This window comes from Trematomus bernacchii, unplaced genomic scaffold, assembly GCF_902827165.1.
Source record: "Trematomus bernacchii unplaced genomic scaffold, fTreBer1.1, whole genome shotgun sequence".
Taxonomy (NCBI): Eukaryota; Metazoa; Chordata; class Actinopteri; order Perciformes; family Nototheniidae; genus Trematomus; species Trematomus bernacchii.
Window position 1 is genome coordinate 843,778 of NW_022988176.1, and position 25,713 is coordinate 869,490.

At 42.1% G+C, this 25,713-nt stretch overlaps 3 protein-coding genes across 3 annotated transcripts; 2 read left to right on the top strand and 1 right to left on the bottom strand.

Moving 5' to 3' along the window:
- Positions 1–77: 77 nt before the first annotated feature.
- thoc5 (THO complex 5) lies at positions 78–8,955 on the top strand. Its single transcript, XM_034122416.1, has 20 exons — positions 78–176; positions 439–540; positions 1,504–1,647; positions 2,309–2,422; positions 2,782–2,879; positions 3,283–3,429; positions 3,527–3,641; positions 4,451–4,583; positions 4,680–4,757; positions 4,870–4,913; positions 5,407–5,506; positions 6,214–6,322; positions 7,306–7,407; positions 7,501–7,597; positions 7,682–7,793; positions 7,883–7,986; positions 8,070–8,157; positions 8,261–8,376; positions 8,471–8,661; positions 8,748–8,955. The coding sequence occupies exons 2-20, from the start codon at positions 445–447 to the stop codon at positions 8,809–8,811; spliced, it is 2,052 nt and encodes a 683-aa protein (XP_033978307.1). The 5' UTR covers positions 78–176; positions 439–444; the 3' UTR covers positions 8,812–8,955.
- Positions 8,956–10,310: 1,355 nt separating this feature from the next.
- Positions 10,311–14,667, bottom strand: LOC117475956 (neurofilament medium polypeptide-like). Its single transcript, XM_034122301.1, has 4 exons — positions 13,913–14,667; positions 12,427–12,626; positions 12,191–12,315; positions 10,311–12,101 (listed from the first exon to the last, which is right to left on the bottom strand). The coding sequence occupies exons 1-4, from the start codon at positions 14,661–14,663 to the stop codon at positions 10,946–10,948; spliced, it is 2,232 nt and encodes a 743-aa protein (XP_033978192.1). The 5' UTR covers positions 14,664–14,667; the 3' UTR covers positions 10,311–10,945.
- Positions 14,668–17,166: 2,499 nt separating this feature from the next.
- On the top strand, positions 17,167–25,526 carry fancg (FA complementation group G). Its single transcript, XM_034122307.1, is given in 15 exon segments — positions 17,167–17,327; positions 18,613–18,715; positions 18,904–19,029; positions 19,173–19,357; positions 19,838–19,976; positions 20,159–20,289; positions 20,407–20,553; positions 20,778–20,938; positions 21,039–21,105; positions 21,227–21,435; positions 21,437–21,544; positions 22,567–22,607; positions 22,719–22,892; positions 23,933–24,047; positions 25,014–25,526. Coding segments are annotated over 15 exon segments (1,884 nt in total). The 5' UTR covers positions 17,167–17,246; the 3' UTR covers positions 25,111–25,526.
- Positions 25,527–25,713: the final 187 nt, after the last annotated feature.

The window sequence follows — 25,713 nt, forward strand, 5'->3', positions numbered from 1 at the left end:
TAGGTTCTTTCTCTAGGGGGCAGTGTTCCGGTCGATATCCGGATTGTGTTTTTGGCACGTCAGGGCTTCCGTCAATCTTCAGTTATTTGCTTAGCGGCTAAACAAAGTATCCTGTAACGTCACATGCCAATTTTCGCACGATTTAAGGATATCAGAGGTTTTTTTGCACCTTGGAGGTATGTTCCTATTGATAAATATCCCGTCAAACTAGCACTTTATTCACTTTTCTTAATCCGTTACTGGCAACATGCCTTTATGAGCCAACAAACTAGCGGTTGTTAGCAAATAAGCTAGTAAGAACCACTGAGCTAACATGCTAACATTTGCTAGGTTGCTAATAGAGAAGTATAGTTGGCGCTTACTATAACCAATTTAAGTCATTTTGGTTTATCTCTATTATATTGTTTTTCGTCTATATGTTTTCCCCTCTTTAACCAGTCAGTCATGTCGTCGGACGCCCTGAAGAAGCGAAAGTCTAAGGTGGTCCGCAGTGAAGGAGGAACCCCAGAGATGAAGCGAGGTCGAGAAGCGGAGCAGCAGGTAGGTCACACCGGGAGGAGGGGACCTAGTGACGGGGACGGAGGGGCCGCAGTGTGTAGGGAGGGCAGGAAGACTGGGGCCAAAGTCCTCTGTTGTCAGAATAAATACACCTCCTAGCTGGCAGAGAACTCGCTGCTCCATAGTTATATGTTCTCCCTCTCTATAACCATGAACAATTTGAACAACAGCTACCTTGCACATCTGTAATTTATATACTATGCCTATGTGTTTCTGCTACCGTAGTATAAGTCTATACTTCTGTTGCTGCAGTTTTTTGGTCTATTATGGAACAGTTTAATGTATCAGAATATATATATTTTTTTGATATATGTCTACAGTAAATATCTTTACATTTGCTGTTAATTGTTTTTATTTTTATAATGATTATAATTTATTCCACCTTTTAAATATGTTATTGCCTAAACACACTGCTGCTGTAACAAAAATAATTTCCCAATGTGGGAACTATAAAGTATGATAAGTAAGATATAGTAGTATCTATTTATAAGGTATCATTTAGAAATGTAGCCAAGATATCACATTCAAAACAGTCGAGCATTAGTTTGGTTTGAAATTCAACATGGACAACATTCAACTGTTTTCACAACCATTAACAGAAATATGGCTGTATTTTAGAAATGCCTGGACGTGATATGATCTGCTTTTATGATTAATACAAAGGAACTTTTTATCCCATGAAATATGGGAGCAAATATTAGATTGGGTGTACATCCATTTTCGTCATTATGTTGTAACCAACCAGAAAACCAGGTGATTCATTTAGGAGAGTGACCTTTTAAGTTATCAATATTTGAGTCAAGTTCAGCGACCTAAGAATCCCATCTGTTGTAAATGGACCCAGTACTCTGACTTCTTACAGCACCAAAACAAAGGTGGGCTCAGGTTGAAGCGTTACTGATAGTGGTAACTGTATATATTGATGTACGTTTGTTTTTTTCCCAGGATGTGCGTGTGTACAATGAGGAGGTGGAGCTAGACAGCAGGGACCCTGAGCAGGACTTCCTGCAGTACAAAGAGTCATGTGAGGGTTTGGCCACAATCATGAGTGAGATCCAGGAGCTCAAGGCTAATGGAGCAAAGGAAGGGGTAAGAATCACAATTTTAAGATTCACACATTTAATCGCCTCTGTCATTACTCTGTATTTTTCAGTAATATTGTAGAGATGTCAGATTACACAATAGTTAAACTCTTCAAGGTGATATCAGTCCTCTACAGCAGAAACGTTATACATACAGTTTGTAGAATTGGTGAACCGAATACATCACCTCTTAGGTTTAGCTTAGCCAAAATAAGGGGATTAAAGCAAAGACATAACAATAACCAAATAGATTATGCAGGAGAGGTGAGAAACACCTAATCTAGAATTTACAATTTAATTTGGATAGTTGTTTACTTGACAGAATGAGGTAATCATTTTTAAAACAGGTTCATGGTTATAATAATAGTAATAATAAACAAAACAATTGTAAAAGAATCCTTGGTCGTATTAATTACGGCACTGGTGTTTTTTGTAACATTTAATATAAATACTGACAGTGATAAATATGTTTTAAAAATAATGGGACTGTTATTCCTAAGCGAAGATCTTTTTATATGTTATGGGATATTGGCCAAGAGTTAGGGGAAGTTAAAGAACATGAATATCATGATTATTCTCATAGCATTGTATATATGATCCAAGCCAATGTTGATTTTATTTGTTCACCTCTTTAATAAGGAAGTCTAACTGATTGTGTCTGTCCTCAGAGTGCTGAGGTCGAGCAGAGACGTATGCAGGGATGCATCCACTTCATGAATCTGAAAAAACTCAACCGTCTGGCTCATATGCGACTAAAGAGAGGCAGAGACCAAACACATGATGTAAATACACAGCCCTCAAATCCTTTCCAACAATGAGATATTCAAATATATTACAGCTTAGGTTAAGTTTACTGGATTCCATTTATTTGCTGAAAAAAGTGCTGCCTCAACTCCTTTTTGTGCTGATCAGGAAGTTGAACACCAAGTACTTTTTCTACTTTAAATACCAAACCGCAGTGTCTGCCACTGTGAGCTGAAAACGCTTCATCACCTGTTTTTGTTTTTGTTTAGAATATTTTGATCCAGTTCAGATCCTGCATATTGATGATTGTTTTTATTAAATCTTCTTGGCATATTGTTTGACCTGGCACTTGAATAGTGTTTACAAACCAAACCGTAACCATCTCTTTTTCCCTCAGGCAAAGCAGAAAGTGGATGTGCTGCACCTTCAGTTACAGAACCTGCTCTATGAAGTCATGCATCTTCAGAAGGAGATCAGCAAGTGTCTGGAGTTCAAGTAAGTTCAAAATAAATAATTCAATAAGAACAGCTTTCATACTGAACATGTCAGAAACCAAGCACAATGAAAATCTGCTCTCAATCATTATATAAAAGAAGTAACAAAGAAAGCCGCCTTATTCAGCACTTTGAATCAAGATTATAACAAAATGTCCTCTAATAAAATACACATCAACCCATACAAATAAAGTCACCTCCTTTCTGTCAAATGTTTATGATCAGTCAGAATGTAAGTCAAATGAATTACTCACCTGTGGAGTAAAATATAACTTGTGAATTCTACTTTATACAGTTGATGCTGATATTTTAAAAAAGTCACAGAGACTTCTACATTGGTAATAATGATACACTTTTTTTATATTGTGACGTACCTTTCCCTAACATCCCTTTCTGTGATCCAGGTCTAAGCATGAAGAGATCGACTTGGTGTCTGAGTCAGAGTTTTACCAGGAAGCGCCAGATGAGATTTCCAGGCCTCACCTCACAAAAAACGATCCCCACCAACTCACACTGGCCCGACTGGACTGGGAGCTTGAACAGAGGAAGAGGTATGCAAACCTGTCCATGTGCCGCATGCTGTGGTGAAAATAAAACCTGATGCAGGGAGGCACAGAGCAGCTAGTGAAGGATTGTGCTTTTATACAGGTTGGCAGAAAAATACAAGGAGTGCCAGTCCACGAAGGAGAAGATCCAGAAGAGCATCGAGGTGAAGAAGGAACATCTGACGAGCCTGCAGCCTGGACTCAATGCCATCATGCAGGTATTACATCTGTTTAGTTGCTATAATATAAAGGTTTCACCACACTACTGCTACGTTCAGACTGCAAGCCTTATTGCTCAAATCTGCCCTTTTTTTGATTGGTCACATTACTTTGAAATGTAGCCAATATCAGTTTTCAGTTTGAACGAGTCAGGTAGCTGATTTGACCCACATGTACAAAAACCAAAGAAGTCATGCTGTACAATGTTGTAAAAATAGATGCCAGCGTGGTCAGCTTTTACGGTTTCATTTCTAAGTCGATTTGCAGTCAAAGCCAGCAAATCCATGAGCAGATGATAACGAGGATGAGGAAAAAGAAAGAAAAGTGTTTACATTACGACTTAAGTGGCCTCTCTGATACAGAATTATTTCAAAAATGTTAGGGTGTCAAGTTTTTTATTAATCACAGAGTAACTGCAGCATACGCAGAATTGTGAAAAATGCCAATCTTTGAGTTAAATAAAAGCCACATGAATACCCATGTATTGCTTATTCTTTGGTTGCATTGTAAACAATTAGAGCTTTGTCTGACCACATAGTATGATAGCCAAAGAAGATCTGAAAAGATCAGATTGCATTTGTACTGTTACCATTGATTTGTAAACAAAAAACAGATCTGATTTCACTTTTCCTTGCAGTCTGGAAGTAACTGGTTTTGTTTCAGTAAGAATGGATTGGAGCATTATTTTGTGTTGTTCATATAATTATGATATTGACTGACCTCTTTGTTGAGGTGACAATCCTATCTGCTGTACCATGAACTGATCCTCTGAATGATAACACAATGTATGTTCTCCCTCCTTGCCCAGGCCTCTCTCCCCGTGCAGGAGTACCTTGCCATGCCGTTTGAACAGGCTCAGATACAGACAGAGGTCGCCCGCCACCTGCCTCCAGCCCTCTATGTGCTGTTTGTTCAGGCCAACGCCTATGGCCAAGCCTGTGGTAAGTAGTCCGTAGAAAATGTTTAAGAATGTAATGTAAAATGTTCTATATAAATGAAGGCCTAATTTTCACTGATGTATTTTGTTTCCATGACAGACAAGAACCTCAGTGTCTCCATCAGTGGTGATGTGGATGAGGCCAAGGCCCTGTCCAAACCTCCAGAAGATTCCCAGGGTACAAACATGGCTTTACCAAAATTAGACATACCGCACATATCAAACAAATCATTGTGGCATCTCCAACAAAAACAAAACCCCATTTAATTATGTGTTCTGGTTTCATACAGATGACGAGAGTGACTCCGATGCAGAGGAGGAGCAAGAAAAGACGGTAAGTGTTACCCTCTGCTTTACTCCCAAAACACACACACTGGGACCCTCAGGTCCGAGGATTAAACTATGTGTTAATGCACTCGTCTTTGCCACAGACACAAACTGTCCCTGAAGCCTAAGCTGCGACACGATGTGTTCAGGGGGGTCGGGTAGCGGCAGCTATCGATTGCCTCCTGCATCCCTACAAGTGCCAGCTAGGGGGTTCTGGGAAATATTGACCAAGAATGGCGAGATGACTGTAACCTGAGCCCACCCTGCACAAGCACATTCGCTTAAATTCTGCTCAGTTTGTTGTCAGTTGGTCTGATGGAATGTTTCTCTAGTAAAGTAAATACATATTTTCTTAAAGACCTATTTAGATGTCTGTCGGAGATAAGTACAACGACACGTCTGCAACTCCTGCTTCTTTTTCAACCTTTACTTGACGAACATGCACTGTTTTCTTTATTTGTTTCGCTTCATCTCTTGTTTCCTTTGTTTCTTATCGACAGAAGAGAAGAAGGCCAACTACAGGGGGCCAGCTGGATGACAAAAGAAAGGAGATGCTGAAAAGGCACCCTCTGTCGCTCTGCTTAGACCTCAAGTGTAAAGGTAACTCATTCTACATTCATGTTGACTTCAATTATTAAAGTCTGCACCAACTAGGTCTGTGCATTCAAGCCAGATGGAACTCTAAACCTAACGAATAGTAAGTGAAAGAAAGTAAGCTGACCTGGTCTGTTATGATGTCAGGACACCACTTGACCCTTGTGTTCCCTCTGCTGGCAATAAGAGGAATAGTGACAGATTACAGGGAGATCTGCATTGCAGGCGTAACTCTACCTAAAGGAGAGAGAGAGGGGCGAGAGATGCTTGCAGCATTTTGGGTCTGCAGCACCTACAACAGGCTGTAAGCATATTTTCTCATCACCGGTTGTTCTCTAACCTCTGCTTGTGTTTCTAGTCTCTTCCCCCTGCCCCTTTTTCTTCACTGGTGCCAGCTGCAGCAGTCAATTTGCTGCAGTAAAGGCGAAAAGAGAGCAGCGCAGGTTTCAGTGAATGACAGAGTGCCACAGAGTTCACAGTGACTGCAGGGAGGGGAGTGTGAAGGTTGACCATCAGCATTGTATATGTATCCCCTGAGTGCTGCTAGCTGCCGTCGTGACCACACCCTGTTATTGTTCCGATGCGCTGCAGTGTGAAGTAAACCCTGGGGGACGTTCACTGGGAGGAGTAATGAAAAGAGGAGGGGGGGGGGGCAGCAATGAGCTAGTAATGGATTAGTTCCTCACCATGTGTTATCTATTATGTCTCCACAGATGGCAGCATCCTCCATCTCCACTTCTACTACCTGATGAATCTGAACATTACGACTGTCAAGGCCAAGGTCTCCACCTCAACAGACCTCAGCTCGGCCATCAGCGCAGGGTGTGTGTCTGTGTTGTGTGTCTGTGTTGTGTGTCTGTGTTGTGTGTGTGTGTGTGTGTGTGTGTGTGTGTGGCCTTAAAGAGATAGTGTCAGATCGTTTAAAGTGAGGTTATATGAGGTACTTGGCCATAGTCTATTACCTCCAGTAGATGGTGATCAGCACAGCCCCAGTTTGGAGAAACATAATGGAGTTCTGGCACAGGAGTAAAGCAATGCACTGACGTGGATGATGCAGCAGCAAAATGTACATCGATAAACCTCAGCGGCTTGATATTTTTGGAATATTTTCAACGCTTTACCTTGACGTCAAAGACCTTAGAAGCCTTAAGCCGTTATCTATGCTCTCTTATAAAAGCCACCAGACTCCATTAACCAAAACAGGAAATGTAGCTAGCCGCACAAAGGTTTATGGTCTACTGCTGTCTTGATTGGTAAAAAACACGTCCCACGCCGTAACTCCTGCCTGTTTCTCCATACTGGGGGCGTGCCTACCAACATCTTCTGTAGGTTATACACTGACTATACTTGTAATAAAACCCCACTTTGAAACACCTGAAATACAGCTGAAAGGTAATTTATTTCAGAAACACTTTTTGTTATATTCCATGGAATGCTCCCAACATCCCGATAGCAATGAATATATGAAATGCTTTGACAATAAATACATAAAAAACATTTCATCTGTGGAAGCCGTGGCGCTGTAAAAAGCACGACCAATCATCTGAGCCGGCCCGGCTAAAATAACTGGATGGCCTACCTGCCTGTCAGCCTTCCATCTCGTGCACACACTTATCTCGTGCCCTCATTGGTCATGTGTGTGTTGGAGGAGGGGCTCTGTAAGGAAGTGGCAGATTTTTTCCGGTTGTGTATTTTCAAATTCTAGCGATCTCGAGCTGGTTTCTCCAAAATGACATACCCCACCTTTAAAGCACCCTGCCTACCTATCTGTGTCACTGAATGTCTAATGATGTCTTCCTCTACAGGGACCTGCTGAAATCAGACACTCTACTCAGCTGTCTCTACAGCAGCGACCAGGGCAAAGAAACGCCCAATCCAGCTAATCGCTACCAGTTTGATAAAGTCGGGTGAGGATGTGAAGTTATTAAAGGAAATTAGAAGATGTATGGAGAATCCTTCCCTTTTTGAATTTAAGAAAATAACTCAACATTTCCTTTCAGGATTGTTACCTTTGCTGATTATGTGGAGGAGCTGGGCCATCCCTACATGTGGGTTCAGAGTCTGGGAGGACTACATTTCCCTAAAGACTCCTCAGAGGTGTGTGTTGAAATGATCCCCGTTGTGCAGCAGTTTCTGTGTGTTACAGCCTCGTCATGTTCCTCTATGCTCATGTCTCTCCAGGGTGTGAGTGTGGGCAGTTCTCTGAGTGCCAGCCACATGGAGAACACCATGAAGCTGCTGAGGGGACGGCTGCAGGCTCGCTTGGCTTTGCACAAACAGTTTGCCTCTTTAGGTACACTTCATGTTAACCATCAAAGAACAAATAGTGCTGAAGAGGAGATATGACATTTTGACTGAGTTTATTTGTGCTCCTGCCCTCAGAGCACAGCATCATCCCGGTCTCCAGTGAGTGTCAGCACCTCTTTCCTGCCAAGATCATCTCCCGTTTATCCCGCTGGACCACCATCACTCAGCAGGAGTACATGGTATACACACATCACCACATATGCATTGATATTTTAAATGACCGGTCACCTTGTCTTACTGTGATATTTCTCTTGTTCGGTAGGAGCTGCCATATACTCGTCATGTGTCTGATGCTGGGCTGGCAAAGGAGTCAGATCTGTACTTTATGTCTGTGGTGGAGAGAGGCACAGGTAACATATTAACACTAATGCTAGAATTGGCCATTTCAATAGCTAGATTTTGTATTTGTTTCTTATAACAATCCTGCCTTTATCTTTTTCCTTTTCCTCTCAGCTCGTCTCCAGGCCGCCTTGGTGCTGAGTCCCCGTTACCCAGAAATCTCCCCCCTGTTCTCCCTCTCCCTCAGCTGGAAGGGAGAGCGCACCGGACGCACAGATGACAACCTTCGAGTATGAGCATTTGTCAATATTGATCAATTAGGTTGTTGTTGCGCCATCTCACTTTACGTCCAGATATTTCAGTCTCATCTTTGCTTTTTTTTAGGCCATGGAGAGCGAGATCAATGTGTTCAAAAATGAACTACAGGGGCCCCGCCCGGGACACCAGCTCCTGACCAATCAGATTTCACGCCTCTGTGTCTGCCTGGATGTTTATTTGGAGACTGAAGGTCAAGATGACAGTGTGGAGGGACCACTAGAGTTTCCCAGAGAAAAGATGTGCCTGCGCACCGTCAGGTACACCGTCACAAGAAGCCATCAGCTCACACAATGTATCTGTGTGTGAATAAACTGTATCGCTGACATGTCACTCTCTTCCTCAGGGGTCCAAATCGTCTGAAGCCATTCAAGTACAACCACCCTCAGGGCTTCTTCAGTCACCGCTAGATTTGTCCATATGATTCTCAGTGCTGTACTTTACAACTGTAACTCCTGTATGCTTACCTTTTTGTGGCTCTTAGATCCAGAAAGTATCAATTTTTTAAAGTCCTTTTACATGTGTGGAAATAAAAGCTGCGTTATTTTCTTGAATGAGTGTGTATCTGGTCTATTTAAAGCAGTGCTTTGCTGTGTAATCTAAATTCTCTTTTCCATCCCTCTTCCTTCCTCTCCTACTCACCTCTCCGTGCGGCTCTATTTATAGGCGACGTCTGCACTCTCTGATTATTATGCCGTTGTGGTTCCTTGCCACAGCGAGCTGCGTCATTTCCCCAGAGATTTAAGTCCAAGGAATATGATATTTGGTATATTTTGCAGTCAGCAAAGTATAAATGAAACTTTGGACCTTTCATTTATAATCCTGCATTATTTAACTGAGAAAAAACAGGTTATTCTGGATACTGGAGCCATTTCAATCGAGGATTACTCACATGTTATGATTAGCTAGCAGCTGTCTAGAGATGCTAAAATATCCATCCAATTCCATTGGGATTAATCCAAATCCAGACAGTAATCCCTCAGATATATGGGTGTATGTAGAAGAAGACTAAGCCGCATGTTTTCATTCATGAGCATCTTCAATGGTGTAGAAGGTGGTGCAATCTGGTACTCCTCCATATATGTGAACCAAGGAAAAAAGAAAGTTGCTGGCTCTCATGTACTTCTATTAAGGGACACATTGTTGCATGGGAACATTTCCATTTCAATATTTAAGGGTAAAATAACTCTTATATTTGGATATACTCAAAAGGATTAGTGTTTTATTACGTGATGCAAACATTGGATGTGAAGAAAACACTAAAGCCCTGCCAGGTTGAACAAATCTTCCTGAGTTAGCCAAAGTGTGTCCAATGTCAATAAATGTATCTATAAAAAAAGATGGGTGGGTTTTTGAACCTGCTGCTCTACTCATCCTATAGGCATAGGCATTGATAGGCATGATAGGCAGCTATAGACAATATCAACGTTTAAAATCTATAGCTCAAATACTACTTTAATGCATAACCGGATAATGTTGTATTATCTTCAAATTAAAAAAGGCCTGATCCTTATTCATCTTAACCGTACTCGTGATATTTAAGATATTAACATGACTTGTGTTTATGGTCATTTTGAACCACAGCTTCAGTGTGTGGACTTTCCTCTTTGCAGTGAGGCAGGAGTGGAAGTAAGAGGCGAAATTGAATGTGTTTCGTGCAAGCAAGCATCACCGCTCCTGATTTATACATGAGCGTGGTCTATGGGATGTGAGGAAGGGTGCGGTGTCTGCTTTGGTGGGGTACAGCTCCCCCTCTCATTGTCCGCAGTGCAGTGCATTTACCTTTTAAAGCCTCACACCTTGTATATGATTACTCTTGACACTTCTCCTTCACGAATCCTCACTTGAGGGTCAGCGTGCAATTGACTCTGTTTGGCATGCAATGTAAAGACAATCTCCCAAACGCCTTCTGTGTTTGATATCATTCTTTATTTATCTGTTTCATATTGCATATTCTCAGCAGTTAATACATAACACATAGTCATCATTGTCCTAGCATTGCAGACCAGAGAAGTGAGACGCTGCAGTTCACCTGTCAGGAGAAGCAGCAGCAAGGTGCACAAAAAGCATAAATTCAAGTCTTTCTTACTGATGTATCTGTAAATATAATATAGACATTTGTATCTTTAAATATACTTGTTTATATATATATATATATAATATCTGTCACAATCTCTCACTTGACATTTTTTTGACATCTCAGCAGGCCCCTGCGGTTCCCCTCAGCGGGTTTCATTTTAAATGCACTTGTTATTTAGTTGTCACATTCAGATAAAGAGTTTAGAGCATTCACAGTCATACATCAGAAGCTCAAGGGGGGGGGGGGGGGGGTAATGGCCATACTCAGGGTGCTGGGGGTTATTTGCTACAGAAATCACTATTGCTTATACCATAACCTGCTTTACTTTGGACATTAAGGCGTCCATCTGAACAGCTGGGAGCATCACGCTTCTTACTCCTGCTATTTACCCTGGCTTCCTTCACTTCTCATAGTTCTTTGGCATCTCCACTTCCTCCTCCCTGTGTGCCTTCAATCACAGCTTATCAGTTTGACTTCTTCACTTTCTCCTCCTTATCCTTTGCCTCGGTGCCAGAGGATTTCTCCTGCTTCCCTTCATCCTTCACTTCCTTGCTCTCATCTTTACTAGCCTCCTTTTTAGCCTCGGGCTTCTTCTCGTCTTTCTTGCTGTCGGTTTTCTCGGGTTCGGCTTTAGGTGCGGCCTTCTCTTCTGACTTCTTCTCGTCCTTCTTGCTATCGGTTTTCTCCGGCTCTGCTTTAGATGCAGGCTTTGTCTCGGGCTCGGTCTTCTCAGATTTAGGAGCAGCGGGCTTCTCCTCCTTGGTGGGGGCAGCGCTCTCTTTAGGCTCAGACTTGGGCTTGTCCTCTGAGGGCTTGCTGGCAGCTGCAGGTTTTGAAGCGTCCTCTGCCTTGCTCTCTTTCTTAGCATCAGGTTTATCGGCCTTCTCGGGCTCTTTCTCCTTGGGCTCTTTCTCCTCGGGCTCTTTCTCCTTGGGCTCGGGCTTCTTCTCTTCCTTTACGGGCTGTTCTTTCTCCTTCTTTTCCTCCTTGACAGGCTGAGGCTTCTCCTCTTTCTTCTCCTCTTTTGGGGTTTCTTTAGTGGCGGCGGGCTCGGCCTTCTCTTTTTCTGGGGACTTCAGTTCAGGGGTAGAGGGACGAGGAGATTTGGACTCAGGGGATTTGGACTCAGGGGATTTGGACTCTGCTCCTGCGGGGGATTTGACTGCAGGGGACTTAGCCGGAGATTTGGGCATGGGGGATTTGGGTGCTGGTGATTTGGATACTGGTGATTTGACAACAGGAGATTTAGGCTGAGGAGATCCCTTCTTTTCTGGAGATGTTGACTTATCTTCTTCCTCATCTGCCTCATCTTCCTCTCCCTTCCCTTCCTTATCTTCCTCCTTGTCTTCTTCTCCCTCTCCTTCTTCCTCATCTTCTTTGGTTTCCTCATCTTTTTCTTCCTCGTCTCCCTCTCCTTCCTCTTTCTCTCCCTCCTCTTCATCCTCATCTGCCTCCTCTGTGACCTCTGTCACCTGGGTCTCATCGGTCTGCTCCTCCACGATGACAGTATCGGAGATTTCCTCTGCTTTCATCTTCAAGTGGGAAGAGATTCTGCTCTCGAGGTAAGAGTAGGGACCTGCTCCTGAAACAAGGCGATTTTCCTCTCCCTCCAGTAACTTCCTGTTTAAAAGACCAAAACACGTAGTTAGGGAAAAGGTAAATAATGAAAGAATCAATTTAATTATGTGTGGTTTGAAATCGTGACCAACCTATAAGCAGCAATCTCAATATCTAGAGCCATCTTCACATTCAGCAGCTCCTGGTAGTCCTTCAGCTGGCTGGCCATCTCCCATTTAGTGGTTTTCAGCTCGTTGTCCAGGTGATTAATGGTCTCCTGCAAAAAGAAAACAAATCAAATATGATGCAGATGTTATAAAAGGAAATGTGCAATGCATGTGTGTTTCCCTTTTTTGGGATAAATTAGATGTGTGTGTGGATGTCATGCCTGTAGGGAGTTGAGGTCATCGTGGTGTCTGTCTTCACACTCCATACGCTGCCTCTCCAGGGAGTCCTTGGTTCCCCGAAGAGTCTCCAGCTCGATGGTGCGGCTCTGGAGCTGACGGCGGTACTCTCCAATCTCTTCCTGGCTTCCACGAATTGCATCATGGTTGGTGCGAGCAGCGTCAGACAGACGGTCCATGCGCACTGCAGAGATTGAACACAATTCATCAATCACATTTGCTGTGTCATTCGATTTGTGCAAAAACAGTATCAAGTGATCTGCTGGAGTATAGAGAAATTCTGAATTATTTATAGTTTTGTCTTTTTTTGTTAATTGGTCCTGAGACATTTGACCTGTCCTCAGGGAGTTTCTACTGAGTAACCTTGGCAGTTTGCATCTATCAGTCAGTAGTCTGACTCAGCTCCCTCCCTCCTCCAAGCATGAAAAAGCCACAGTGCTGCAGTCAGCCGGACCTCACAGGGAAGGTCATTCTGTTTACACCTTTCACTTGTTCTATCACGTCAGCATGTAGATGTGCAGCAAGGGTGGATCTATAAATCATTCTGTGACATGCAGTTAAGAGAAAACCTTCCTGGCCTGTAAAGCTGTCGACTGTCTATTTGTACAGTATACCACAAAAGGTCAGAAGTGCTGTGTGGACCTGATGCTGCATTTCCTTGCAGTATAAATGTGTCTTCATCTATCATCTCGCCATTATATCTAAATACTAGCTTACTTCCATGTCTTTGGAGAGCTCCAGTCACGACATCATTATGGATGACTAGAGTGATGGAGCAGTATTATTCGTGTTCTCCTACCACAAACCGTGACCTTGAAGTGGCTATTCTATTTGTAGAGGTTCAGGGTGAGAGAAACACACAGTGCAGATTGGGGGAAGCAACAGCACACCCACTGTTACCCACAGTGAGTGCAAATGAATCATCGTCTCCTCTCTTTGTGCCATCTCTCTCCTGCAGTGCCTGCCTTAAGTAAAAAGTATCACTCTGCGGCAGCGATGCACCCATAGAGGATAACCATTCAAACTGCAAGTCATATTACCAGGGTTATATTTCTGCATTTTATATTATTGATATCTGACTTGATTCTCTTATTAAACCTCTCCATTTAGTGGAAAGTTTGTAATCTGGGAATTTGGTTTGGTCTAACGGTTATCAAGGCAGGACCCGTTTCCCTCATAGTTTTATTGTTGATATGTTAATATTTAAAAAAAATAGTAATCCTTGCAAACCCGATGTCTGCACTATACTGCAAGCTCCTGCGCATCACCTTAAATGACCTTACGCATAGGGCTACAATGACGCTTCTAACTATAATCAAACGCTAAAGTAACTGAGTCTTCAGCACCATGGGCAGATACAAAACACTATGATTCGCATTTAAAGCTCACGTAATAGTTTTCTCTTCTTTAGTTAAAAAACTCAACTAAAAACTAAAACTTTTTTTGACTCTCCCTTTTCACTCTACTCACCTTTAAACCATTCTTCGGCTTGTGTTGAGCTCTTGGATGCATGGACGTCCAGCTGCGCGCGGATCTCTCGCAGTGCGCCGGTCACGTCACTCTTCATCGTGTCCCGCATGTCAAAGCTCACCTGCGCACCGTGAATCTGCTCGAGAAGCTCCGCCACTTCTTCCTCGTGGTTCTTCTTCAGGAAAACGCCCTCCTCCTCCAGGGCGCGAAGCTTCTTGTCCAGCTCCGTACGCGTCAAGCGGCACTCTTCCACATACTTTTTCATGGTGCGCGCGGCAGCATCCATCTCCTCCCGGTTTCGCGCCTCTTCCTCGAGCCGGGCCTGCAGGTGCTGGATGTCTTCATCCAGGTGGTCGTGCTCCAGGGCAGCGCGGGCTTTCTCCCCGGTCAGCTGCTGCAGGAGACCCCTAAGGTCGCCCAGCTCTCGCTCGTAGTGCTCTCCAACCGAGCTGCGCCCGGCCTGGTTCTGCCGCAGAGCTTCGGCTTCTGCCTCCAAGTTGCGGTTGTGCATTTCCAGGTTGCGCACCTTGTCGATGTAGCCGGCGAACCTGTCATTGAGAGTCTGCAGGATCTCCTTCTCGTTCCTGCGAGTCATGTCTCCGCCGAAGTTGTCCTGGCTGTCTGCGGAGGGCGGCTGGCTGTAGGTGAGGCGGCGGCGCTGGGAGTGGAAGCCGCTGGAGGACCCGGAGGAGGGCCGAGCCTTGCGGTACGAGGACGGGCCGTAGAGGTGGTGCTCTGCTGTGAAACTCATCTTGGCTGGATGAGATGTGACTGCAGAGGAGCGAGAGCGCTGAGCTTTTATAGGAGGGAGGGAAAACTCTCAAGTCAGCACCAGGACACACACTCTGTTTAAAGAGATATCTGTTCCCCAGAAAAGTACTGGCTGCGCAGGAAAATATTCACCCGCATCAGTGTAGCACCTTGTTGTTGAGTTTTATTATTTAAGGTGTTAACGAGGTGTAATTGATCAAAGCAACACATCTAAATACTGATTTAAAGGGATGTAAAATGTTTTCAAGCTTCTCTCATCATTGTACACCCTAAAGCTTGAGTGCGTAAAAATACATGGGGAAAAAATGAAGCATTTGTGGTAAATATTAACTAACATATTTGGATTTGGGTGATTTTTATATCTATAAACAAGTCTGCTTTTGCAAGCTTATTATGCATTTTAATACATTTATAATCCTGGGCTGAAGTATGTGTGAACTGATAGTGTGAGTGTGCAGTGTGTTCTGCTGATGCTCCAGCTGTAGTGCTGCAGTGTGAGTTTGCAGATCCACGCCACCCCCCTGGGACTGCTGGGCCATTGACAGAATCTCTTTTTTCTTTTCCCCTATTAACTCACACACACACACACACACACACACACACACACACACACACACACACACACACACACACACAAAGGTTTATTCCCCCCTTTAGTTTAAATATTACTTTTGTTGCTGCTTCTTTCTGTTTCTAAAAATTAAATCATCTCCAGTTGTGCAGATGTGTTTGCAGACCAAACATGGCAGCCTTGTATAAGAATCCAAGTATTGTAGTTCATGCACACCACACACTGAGCTACAGTGATACAGCACTAACACACACACACACACACTTTGCTGAGGGGATGTCTGCTCTCAGAAAAGGACCAGTTCTGAGGAGCACGTATAGAACTTATTGATTACTCAAACTGAGGGTGAGTGAGTTTAGACTGCATGCATTTAAGAAGCAGGGATAACTGTGAGCCTTTCCCTGTTTATTAATAGACGGTTCAGCACACACTAATTTATCTGTATCAGCATTTTCTTCGTCCCGGAACATGTGTGTTTGTCAGCCCAATGACACCCAGGGGACTGTGTGACACAAAAGGCTTGTCCTCCAGCAACCTTGTCTGTTTAATCTTATTATCAAAGTTGAACACCAGTTGATCACCCTTTTTCTTAAACGTATTCAAATGCGTTATATAAAACGTGTTGGTTTTCTTATTTGTGAAACACAGTCAGAGTGTTTTGCATAACATGTCACATGTTTACAGTGGCTGAGGGTCATGCAGGACAGAAATAACATGCAGCCCCTCCCTAGCTTCATGTTTTAAAGATGAGGATAATGGAGCAGAGTAGGCAGAATTCAGTTGTGTTATAAGGATCTCTTCTCCACGATGGCTCATGTTGCCCTTTATTCATTATTATTTAAACTAACTGTTAGCAGCTCAATTCTACATTTGTTGTAATCATTCTGTGTTAGAACATATCGGCTTTAATTTGATGTTTTAGTACCAGTGATGGTCAGTGGTATAACTCATTATAATGACCAAGGTGTTTGGGTGCTGTTAAATCCAGCAGAACAGGCAGATTTAGGCTTCCTCTCAAATGAAACACAATCTGCACTTCACTGCTGCCAGGGGTGGATTTGTCGCAGTTACATTATTTTTCAAACCTTTCTTGTGAAAGTTTGAATTCCTGCCATGTGAATGACATTGTCAGAGGGACAGCATCAAATGAGATGGGAGACTTCAGTCATTTGATGACCTTGCACTTTAATGGATGGAAAGAAATGGAAAAACGCCACGAGAGAAGTGAAACCCTAGGAGGACAAATGTGTCGAATCAGACATAAAGTCATCTTTTGTGTTTGTGTGTGCGTGCCTGTGCATCTGCAAGTCTTTGAGTGTGAAGCAGTGGATGTTTTTCCATGATGATATATTTAGAGTTTTCTGTGATTTGAGACAATGAAAGAAGGGAATAGCTGGAAGATTGTAATGAAGCTAAGACATGGAGGTTGCAGACAACAGGGAACAAGACGATGCACTGATGGAGGGATGATAGATGGGTGAGAGGAGTGGAGATGGGTGAGAAAAGAGGGAGTCACCTTGGTAAGGACAACTAGAGAAATGGCCATCCTGGCAGGCTCAAGGATGACTCAGCACCAATACAATTACGGCCTTGGCTACTGTTCACTTGCTTTAAACCTGTTGTGTGAATACTCTCCTGAATATATAAAAGATGTGCAATCATGTCTATATCTGTTTGCTTATTTTGTTGATTATAGAGCTAATAAACACACATAAACAGCAGAAACACTTCACTTCAGGTTGATGGCTGTAAAAAAACAAATCCTAAAATTGAAGTTTCTAGAACACAAGTGTTGTTGGCGCTGCAGCAGCACCACCTGCTGGACAGTTAGCAGACTGCATGTGTAGTTTCCTGCTTTGTCCACAGGGGGCAGCACAGCCCCAATGTTAAAAACAACCTCACTAATGTTTACTTCCTGTTTCAGCTCCCTTTCCACAAACGAGGGAAAGTTTAAACAAAACACGTCTAACTTTTACACAAAACAGCGATGTAATGTCTATTAAACCGTTTCAACCTCTTCCTTTGTTAGAGAGATGGGTCCAGGAAAACAACGAGTTAGTAAACAAATGGAAGGTAGGAAGTTTAAGTGTCTCGTCTCTTAACACTAGCATCAACAACTCTGTTAAATACTGTAACCTTAATTTAGCGTTATATTATACTCTATGCTTGAGAATAGAATAAAGAGCATTAAAACAGTATTTTAGTTTTACTTACATTAAACGTAAACGTCGGTATATAATAACAAACTGCCTAGTACAATCATATCATATCATATATTTCTGAAAGATATGATATGATAGTTGAAATATGAAGGTTTCATTGCATGTTTTATGTATTGATGATCAAAACCAAAGGCACAACAAGGATTTGAGTCGATTTATGTAGCAATGTATGGCAGTACAATAATAATGTCCTGCATTTAAAATTAAACTTAAAGCAGAATAGAATAGAATCGGAGGGATGAAACCCTCTGTAATGGTCACACATGCAGAGCACACAGTGAAATGTGGCCTCTGCATTTAACCCATCCTAGTACCAGGAGTCTAGTACTAGGAGCAGTGGGAGTGGGGGGGGGGGGGGAAGGGGGTTGTCCGGTGCCTTGCTCAAGGGCACCACGGCAGGGCCCAGGAGGTGAACTGGGACCTCTCCAAGTAGCAGTCCACACTCCATATTTAGGTCTGTTCGGGGACTTGAACCGGCGACCCTACGGCTCACAGTCCAAGCCCCCTACTGACTGAGCCACTGCCGGACGGTCTCTGCATTTGACCCATCCTTGTGTTAGGAGCAGTGGGCTGCCATTATGTACGGCGCCCGGGGAGCAGTGTAGGGAACGGTGCCTTGCTCAGGGACACCTCGGTAGCACTTGGTCTTTCCGGGACTTGAATTGGTGACCTTCCAGTTGCCAAGCCAAGTCCCTATGGCCTATGGACTTCGCCACCACCGCAAGTCTGTAGTATTGACAGAAAAATATACTTCTTATATCAAAAGGGAAATTAGTCATTATCCAGAATGGCTCTTCGTTAATTTTATATTGCTATTTTAATGCTTTACATAACATTATTATAATTACATAATGTTAACATCTTACAAGGTAATTGTATTGCTGTAGCTGGATGAGTTGAAGACCGATGCAAATACTGTTGGGTTTTGTAATCATTATAAACTGATAATGTGTTTTGTATATAGTCTTTTTGGAGCGATCATTTAAAAAGATCTAATATATGTTATGTGATACATTCCCTTAAATATGCCCATATTAATGTGTAGTACAGTAGCAATCTACAGTAGCATAACATCTTAATACCCTCAGTATGATAGTAAAGTTACAACGTTTTCTTTCAATTTATTATTTCAGCAGCAAGTAGGAGGAGGAGATACCCTCGGACGAGACCAGAGCCAGAGCCAGACCCATCTGAGATGCTGTTCCTCTGAGTTTCACAAACTTTTAAGGAAAATCCAAGGTGATCCAAGTCCTTCATTATGGTGACATGCATGTTTGAATGTATCTAAAATCCATTGTAGGGTAGTGGGAATCACCACCTCTTAGGTCAGAAACCCATCTGGGTCTCATTTGTTGATGCAGAGAGCTCAGCTGTTACCTTTTAAGCTTCCTCTGTCTCACTCTTTGTCCCTGTGTCCCCTCCTGCAGGTATCCCTCCTCTTGCAGATCACACACAGTTGGAGCTGACAGTGGTGTACAATGCTTGTGTGTGCTTCACTGCTCAGTCTCAGTTCTCAGAAGCTGAGCTGCTCCTCAAACAATCCACAGAGAGAGGTAGGTTCAATTGTTAAATGACAAAACGAGACATGAAGACGAAACTGGAACTCGTGCCATACACAAGGGCCATTCAGTTGTATTATTGTTTTTGAAAAATAGCTCAGCTCTGACTTTTAACAGCCTGCTCTTGTTTTTCGCAGTTCTACAAATACACAGTTCTTCTACAGAAGATGACCCTGCTGCCTCGGACCCTCATTTGTTTTGGAGAACAGTTCTTAAATCAGTGGGAAACACCGCTTTGGCTCCCTGTGTACTGCGCCTTCTCTGTCTGCAGTGGGCAATATGGCTGTCTACCTGCCAGCTGAAAACTATACAGGAATTTCAGGTAAGATCCTGCTCTTAGGCTGTGTTTCTCCTCACATGTTTATTGTGGTTAAAGGGACTCTGCTTAACCTCCCTTCAGTACAGTTTAGTTTAGGATAGTGTAGACCAAACCACTCCACCAAAGTCCTCATAAAACAACACCTCCAAGTCATTTCCAAGTAAACCCCACCATGTTTTAATGGGTTTACTCTACCATGATAGCAAACCAATCAGCTTTTTCAATTCACTCCTGAAATGATACTCATGAATATTCCGATAATGTAAATTCTTCAAGATCAACTTATTGTGAGTGTTTTTTTATTGTGATATGCCATAACACGCGCCACAACCCAACTATGTACACACACACACAAACAGACACAGAAATCAAGTATATGATAATTATATTCTTCAATATATATATTTGCTGGCATGCTTACGTGTCCAGTCCCCAACTTTGTGGCATCCAGTTAAACTATACTGTATTTTTCCTGTTATACAGAATGAGTTGATGTCTGTGTTTGAAAGACTGTCTACTGAAGTTTGGGATAAGGGGAGGAAGTGCTCTGACGATCCTCTACTGGTGATGGACCCAAGGAAGCTGGTTGAATTATTGCAGATCTGCACTTACATTGCCCAAGGTCAGCAACATTCTTATTTTTTGTTAATGCATATTTGAGTATAGGTAATACTTTTGCATGGAGGCCAATGAAAGACAACATGATTATAATTCAGTAGTAGCATAGGGAAGATCTGTCTCCTTCTCTTTGAGGAATTGAGTAACTAATCATATGTGTTGCTGTCCTCTGTATGTCTTATTAAGGTGCAGAAAGCTTGAGTGAAGGTCAGAGTTCAGAAGCGCTGTCTGGTCTCCACACCGCTTCCTCTCTGCCTGCTCCCAGGACTCTAATAGCATACACACACCTCCTCTCAGGATCCTGCCTCGCCCATATGGTACACATGCAAACGTTGACTACTCAAACAGTACTAAAAAAATAAAAATAGCATATATTTTACAGTCTTTAGATGTGCATGCAGTGAGAGTGTGTGTGTGTTTGCATTTGTCTCCAGGGCCGCCCTCAGATGGCGTTGCAGTGTTACAGGAAAGCCCTGGAAACAGATCGCCGGTGTGTGTGTGCTCTGTACCGGAGCATGCTCATTTACAGGCAGCTTGGCAACACACAGGCTGAGATACAAGCTCTGCGTTTGCTGCACTCAGTGAGTAGCACACATCATCAGTACATACAGGGAAAGCAACAACAAAAGAAGTGTCAAATGCCTGTGAAATAAGTCTAAATGTTGGCCTTGTAGTTGTAGAGACACTAATGTTGTTCAAAACATAGTCTCTGCCTAGTTAACAAAAAGATAATTTGGCTCACTGACATATATTCATGTAAATGTAGGCCTGCATAGTGAAACATGAAGCCTCTCTTGTCCCACAGACTCTGATGTTGCCCTCTGCCACAGAGCCCCCTCTGGCCGGTACTGATCTCCTCTCCCCGTCCTTACTGCTGCACAGCCAATCACTGAGCAGCATGCTCTCAGTCCCCTCTGCTCTCTCTATCCTTCACAATCTGGCCCTGAAGTGTGTGCTCCATGGGAGGTATGAAGACAGGCGCTGTCTTTTGTTGGCATCTTACTTAAAAACAGAAAGATGAGAGCAGTGCACATTATGATTTTTGATATGGGTGTTTTTTCCACAGGGTGTCAGAGGGTGTTGAATATTATTTAGATCTGCTGGCTGCTCTTCAATCAGAAGATCAACATGGAGTAAGTATGAACGACACATACTCTTTGAGCAGTAGATATATTTAAAAAGCACAGAGCACATTACCTATATACTTTCCTATCTCATTAATACCCATCTGTTGGCTGTATGTCTCTTCCTCAGATGCATGCTGGGAGCCCTCCCCTCCCCAGGTTGCCTGAGCTCTACCTGCAGGCCGGCGCTGCCTTGCTCATGGCCCAACGCCCCGCTGATTGTGTTGCGCTGTGCGATGAAGTCATCACTACAACACTGGAGCTGCTGCCTGAGAGAGTGGTGTTGGAAGAGCCGGATGAGGAGTGTGAGGCTGGGAGCAAGGCTCTGAGCGGGGGGGGGTGAAGATAGGGTGGGAATGCTGCTCTGGGCGGCGGCTGCCTACCTCCTCCAGGGTCACTGCAACACTCACCTGAAGGATTGGAAACAAGCTGTGACCCACTACACAAGGCCCGTACAATTGCCTTTATTTCTGCCTACAGTTTTTGAGATTAAAAACAAAAATGTAAGATTGTAAATCAATGCAAGGCAAGTTTATTTGTATTGCACCTTTCAACACAAGGCAATCAAACTGCTTTACAAAAATGAAAAACATTAAGAGCATTAAGAAATAGTGCAGCGGAAACACATTCTCATTCAAAAGCAAAGAGAATAAAATAAACGTAAAACAAGCTAATATAGAATTACACAGGAATATGTGAATACAAGTTACAGTGTAGTAGGGCTGTGCGATTATGGCAAAAATCATAATCATGATTATTTGGGTCAATAATTGATATCACGATTATTAAATACGATTATTCATTGACTTTGAAAAAATCAATTTATTGAACTTTAAAACAAATACAAATAATAATTTGAACAGTATCTTTTTAACTGTTGATTACCCTGAACGTATAATTCAACTGAAAAACCAATACAAAAATAAATAAAATAAATGATACATTTAAATAAATAATATCAAAAATAATAAATACCAATAAACAAGATCAACAAATATTTTGGAGCGCACTTCCACAAGCTACTAAACATATATAAATATGATAAATACAAATAAATGAGACCAAAATAAATGAGATCAAATATGTTGCAGTGCAGTCACAACCTAGCAAAGCAAAATAATCGTTTTTTTCGATTATGTTGTTTTCGTAATTGTGGCAGGCCAAAATCGTAATTGCGATTAAAATACGATTAATTGCACAGCCCTACAGTGTAGTGTAAGATATGAATAGTTCAGTTAAAAGCAGCGGCAAAAAGTCTTCAGCCTGGATTTAAAAGTAATAAGCGTTGCAGCGGACCTGCAGGTTTCTGGTAGTTCGTTCCAGATATTTGGATAACTGAACGCTGCTTCTCCATGTTTAGTTCTGACTCTGGGGACAGAAAGCTGACCCGTCCCAGGACACCTGAGAGTTTTTAATGTAGCAGGAGATCAGAGATGTATTACTGATGTGAAATGTACTCTGCATTTACAGGTGTTTCAACCTGCTGGTGAAGGTGCGCGTGAAAAAAAGAGGTGAGAATGATTTGTGTTATTTGTTGACAGTTTGGAGAGTAATTGCCTTGCTTTAACACACCTTACTGCTACGACTGCTTTTAATTCTGTTGCTTTGCTGTTCAATTATAGGCTTCCAACCGCAGATTCCCAGTGCAGATATGGTTGGAAAGCAGGGAACAGACCTGTGTATCCTCCAGAGGTTGAAGGGGCTTTCACTGGCTGGTAGGGGCATCAGCTTCACCCAAACAGACCAACTGAGAGAGGCACTGAGGGACCTACAGCTCAGCCTGCAGGCATTCCCAGGTACACTTACCGCAGCTGTAACTTAATGATATAGACCGCAGAGCTTGGAGCTATTTTGGACACAAGATATATGCCTTTGCACGGGTGAAAGGCAATTTAATGTCAGCCATATGATTCGAACTGTATTTGTCTGTAAGATATCTAAACAACATGATACAAGGATCATTTATTGTAATAAACAACGAAATGCAATTGTATTCCCACTTTTTACACAAGAACACCAAGAGAAACAGAAGTCTATTTATGTGTTGGATTGTGTAGAGGATGAGGACAGGAGTCAATTCATGGTGCTAGACCAAAAACATCAAAAGCATCAAGTAATGAGTGCAAAAGACACACATTATAAAATGACATTTAAACAGTTATTGAAGTGGCAAGAGATTAGAAATAAGAGAATAGATATTAAAAACAGGCTATACATGAACCTTAAACTGTTCACCTGCTCTACCAAAGCTCCAGGGATGTAGCCAGGCATGTGCACCTCTTTTTTTTATTTTAAATCAACGATCAGTTCCTTGATTTTTTTTAATTGAGATGTAAGTTGTTTTCTGAGCACCACTCTACCTGGGTGGTGGTCCAATAGACCTTATTAGGGTGTGCTACTCAAGCCCAGGGTGCTACATCTGTTTCAAGGGGAATATTGTTTTTAATGCACACAATATACAACAATATCTGTTTTCTTTTTTTTTTATTACTGCCGATTTTATTCCATATTGTATTCCTTTTTATTCCATTACATTGCAATGTAAATACTGTTATATATTTTACTATCTTTTTTATTATTTTAAATATTTTTCTAGTTCTCTACCTGTCAAATTCCTCGTACGTGTAAACCTACCTGGTAATAAACCTGTTTCTGTTTCTGATTCTGATTCTGATTCTGATTCTGATGCTAAAATCAACGAACAGCATTCTGATTGAGTATTGTTTTTACCAGATGTTTGAAGTCTGAGTAGAGGACAATACAATCACACTTCTGTATTTGGTCTGTGTGGTCTTTTACTATAAACTAATAATGTGTGTCTGATGTGCTGCCTCAGAGTGTGCCGCTGCAGGCCTCTGGTGTGGAGAGGTGCTGTGGAGGCTGGGCAGGAGACGGGAGGCAGCGGCTTGTTGGGAAATTACTTGGAGCTTCACCCCACAGTCCTCAGAAGAGTAAGACACGGCCATATTATATATTGCACACTTAATTTAAACAATATCCTACTTTTACATTTTCTTAGCTTTAATTTGGCCCTTTATAGTGTTTATTTGATAGATAGTCTACAGATTTGTATCTTTCACTGTCGTCATTTATATATTTGACTTTTTAGTTCTGTTTTATTTTCTATTTTGAGATGTTTATATGTTTTGTTTGTTTATTTTCTACTAAATATGTGCAATGCCTTGTTTTTAACATGCTGTTGTGATGAAAACATTTCCCAAATTAGGATCAATAAAGTAAATCTTATCATCTCTTGGGTGACCTGGTTACACGTGTACAGCTCTAAATACATGAGTAAAGGTGCCTGAAAGTAGTAGTAGGATTTGATGGTAGCCACACCCAGAAGTAGTAACGACCCCATGTGACCTTGCACCGTGTAGAGTAAGATGAACCCAGATTATTTTGCCTTTATCTTTAAGTTTATATACCAGGACAAATGGTAATTTGGCTTTTTCTTAACATTTCAGACTGGAGTTTGACATTTTAATTACAGCAAAATGATAAAGCAGTAATGCCTGTTGTTTCCTGTCATTGTTGTTGGTATGCAGGCAGTTGTCATGATCAGGTAATATCACTCAAACATACAATTTCACAAAGTAATAAAGTTAGACCACATTTAATCAGACTGATGAACCAAAATATACACATGGAGGTTAAAATCTGATTAAAACTGGTTACTCGATGCATTTTAAATGTATTCTGATTCCACATATGAAGTGGAGTCTATCACGTTTGGATTTAGACGCTGAATATGTGCTGCTAACTTGAGATACTTGTTCTGATCAGGATGTTCTTCAAAGAAAACACAATTAAAGCCCCTATTAGTATAATTGTTCTGTTGCTGCTTCAAGCTAAGCACATTTACTCTGCAGTTATGTTACCTTAATTCTTAATGGTATATGCCTACTGTGTTGCAGGAGTCTATCTGTGTACCTACACGAACCCCAGTCTGGTCCTCAGTTGGACTCCATGGAGCTGCGCCGCAGAATACAGGAACTTGGTCCTTTATTGTGAGCGAGACAAAAGAAGAATACCCTATCACTTACTGAACAGGATCAACTTTCTCTGTCCTGTAAACTCAAACCCATACCCACAACAAACACGTGTCTACTTGGACAGTAAAAATAAACAAGTCTTGAAAGTGCATGGTGTGGTAAATCTGGCAGGTGTTTTATTCCTGAAATTAAGATGACTTGATATGCTGTTGTTTGGTCACAGAGGGTCTCAACTGGCCTGTTAGAAACAAAATGTGTATTTTGCCAGGCATGGGTAATAAGGAATGTTACTTTAAAATTGATTGTGGGTTACATAAGATAACACAATACGTACTACTTAAGAAGACACACACAATAAACTGTGTTACTCTAAAATGTCTATTTATACCTGTTTTTGTATGGATTGCCATTACAAATAAAACTCACAAATGACTTGCACCGTTCTTTACATGGATGCCGTTAAATGTCCAGAGTAAAAAACACATTTCATATGTATACGATTTCACAGCAACAACGCGGTGCAAATGTATTGGATGACAGAAGTTTGCTGACGGGCTTAAATGGCCAATAAGAGTTGAGTTGGGGAAAATAGAAACCCCCCCTTATCTGTAACTGGACACAT

Excerpts from the sequence above, each read along its gene's own strand:
- thoc5 (XM_034122416.1), top strand. The coding sequence starts at position 445 with ATGTCGTCGGACGCCCTGAAGAAGCGAAAGTCTAAGGTGGTCCGCAGT. Across the intron at positions 4,758-4,869 it reads ACCTCCAGAAGATTCCCAGG|ATGACGAGAGTGACTCCGAT; the intron begins GTACAAACATGG and ends GGTTTCATACAG. Across the intron at positions 8,158-8,260 it reads TGTGGTGGAGAGAGGCACAG|CTCGTCTCCAGGCCGCCTTG; the intron begins GTAACATATTAA and ends TTTTCCTCTCAG.
- LOC117475956 (XM_034122301.1), bottom strand. The coding sequence starts at position 14,663 with ATGAGTTTCACAGCAGAGCACCACCTCTACGGCCCGTCCTCGTACCGC. Across the intron at positions 12,627-13,912 it reads AGCCGAAGAATGGTTTAAAG|TGCGCATGGACCGTCTGTCT; the intron begins GTGAGTAGAGTG and ends CAATCTCTGCAG. Across the intron at positions 12,316-12,426 it reads ATGACCTCAACTCCCTACAG|GAGACCATTAATCACCTGGA; the intron begins GCATGACATCCA and ends TTCTTTTTGCAG.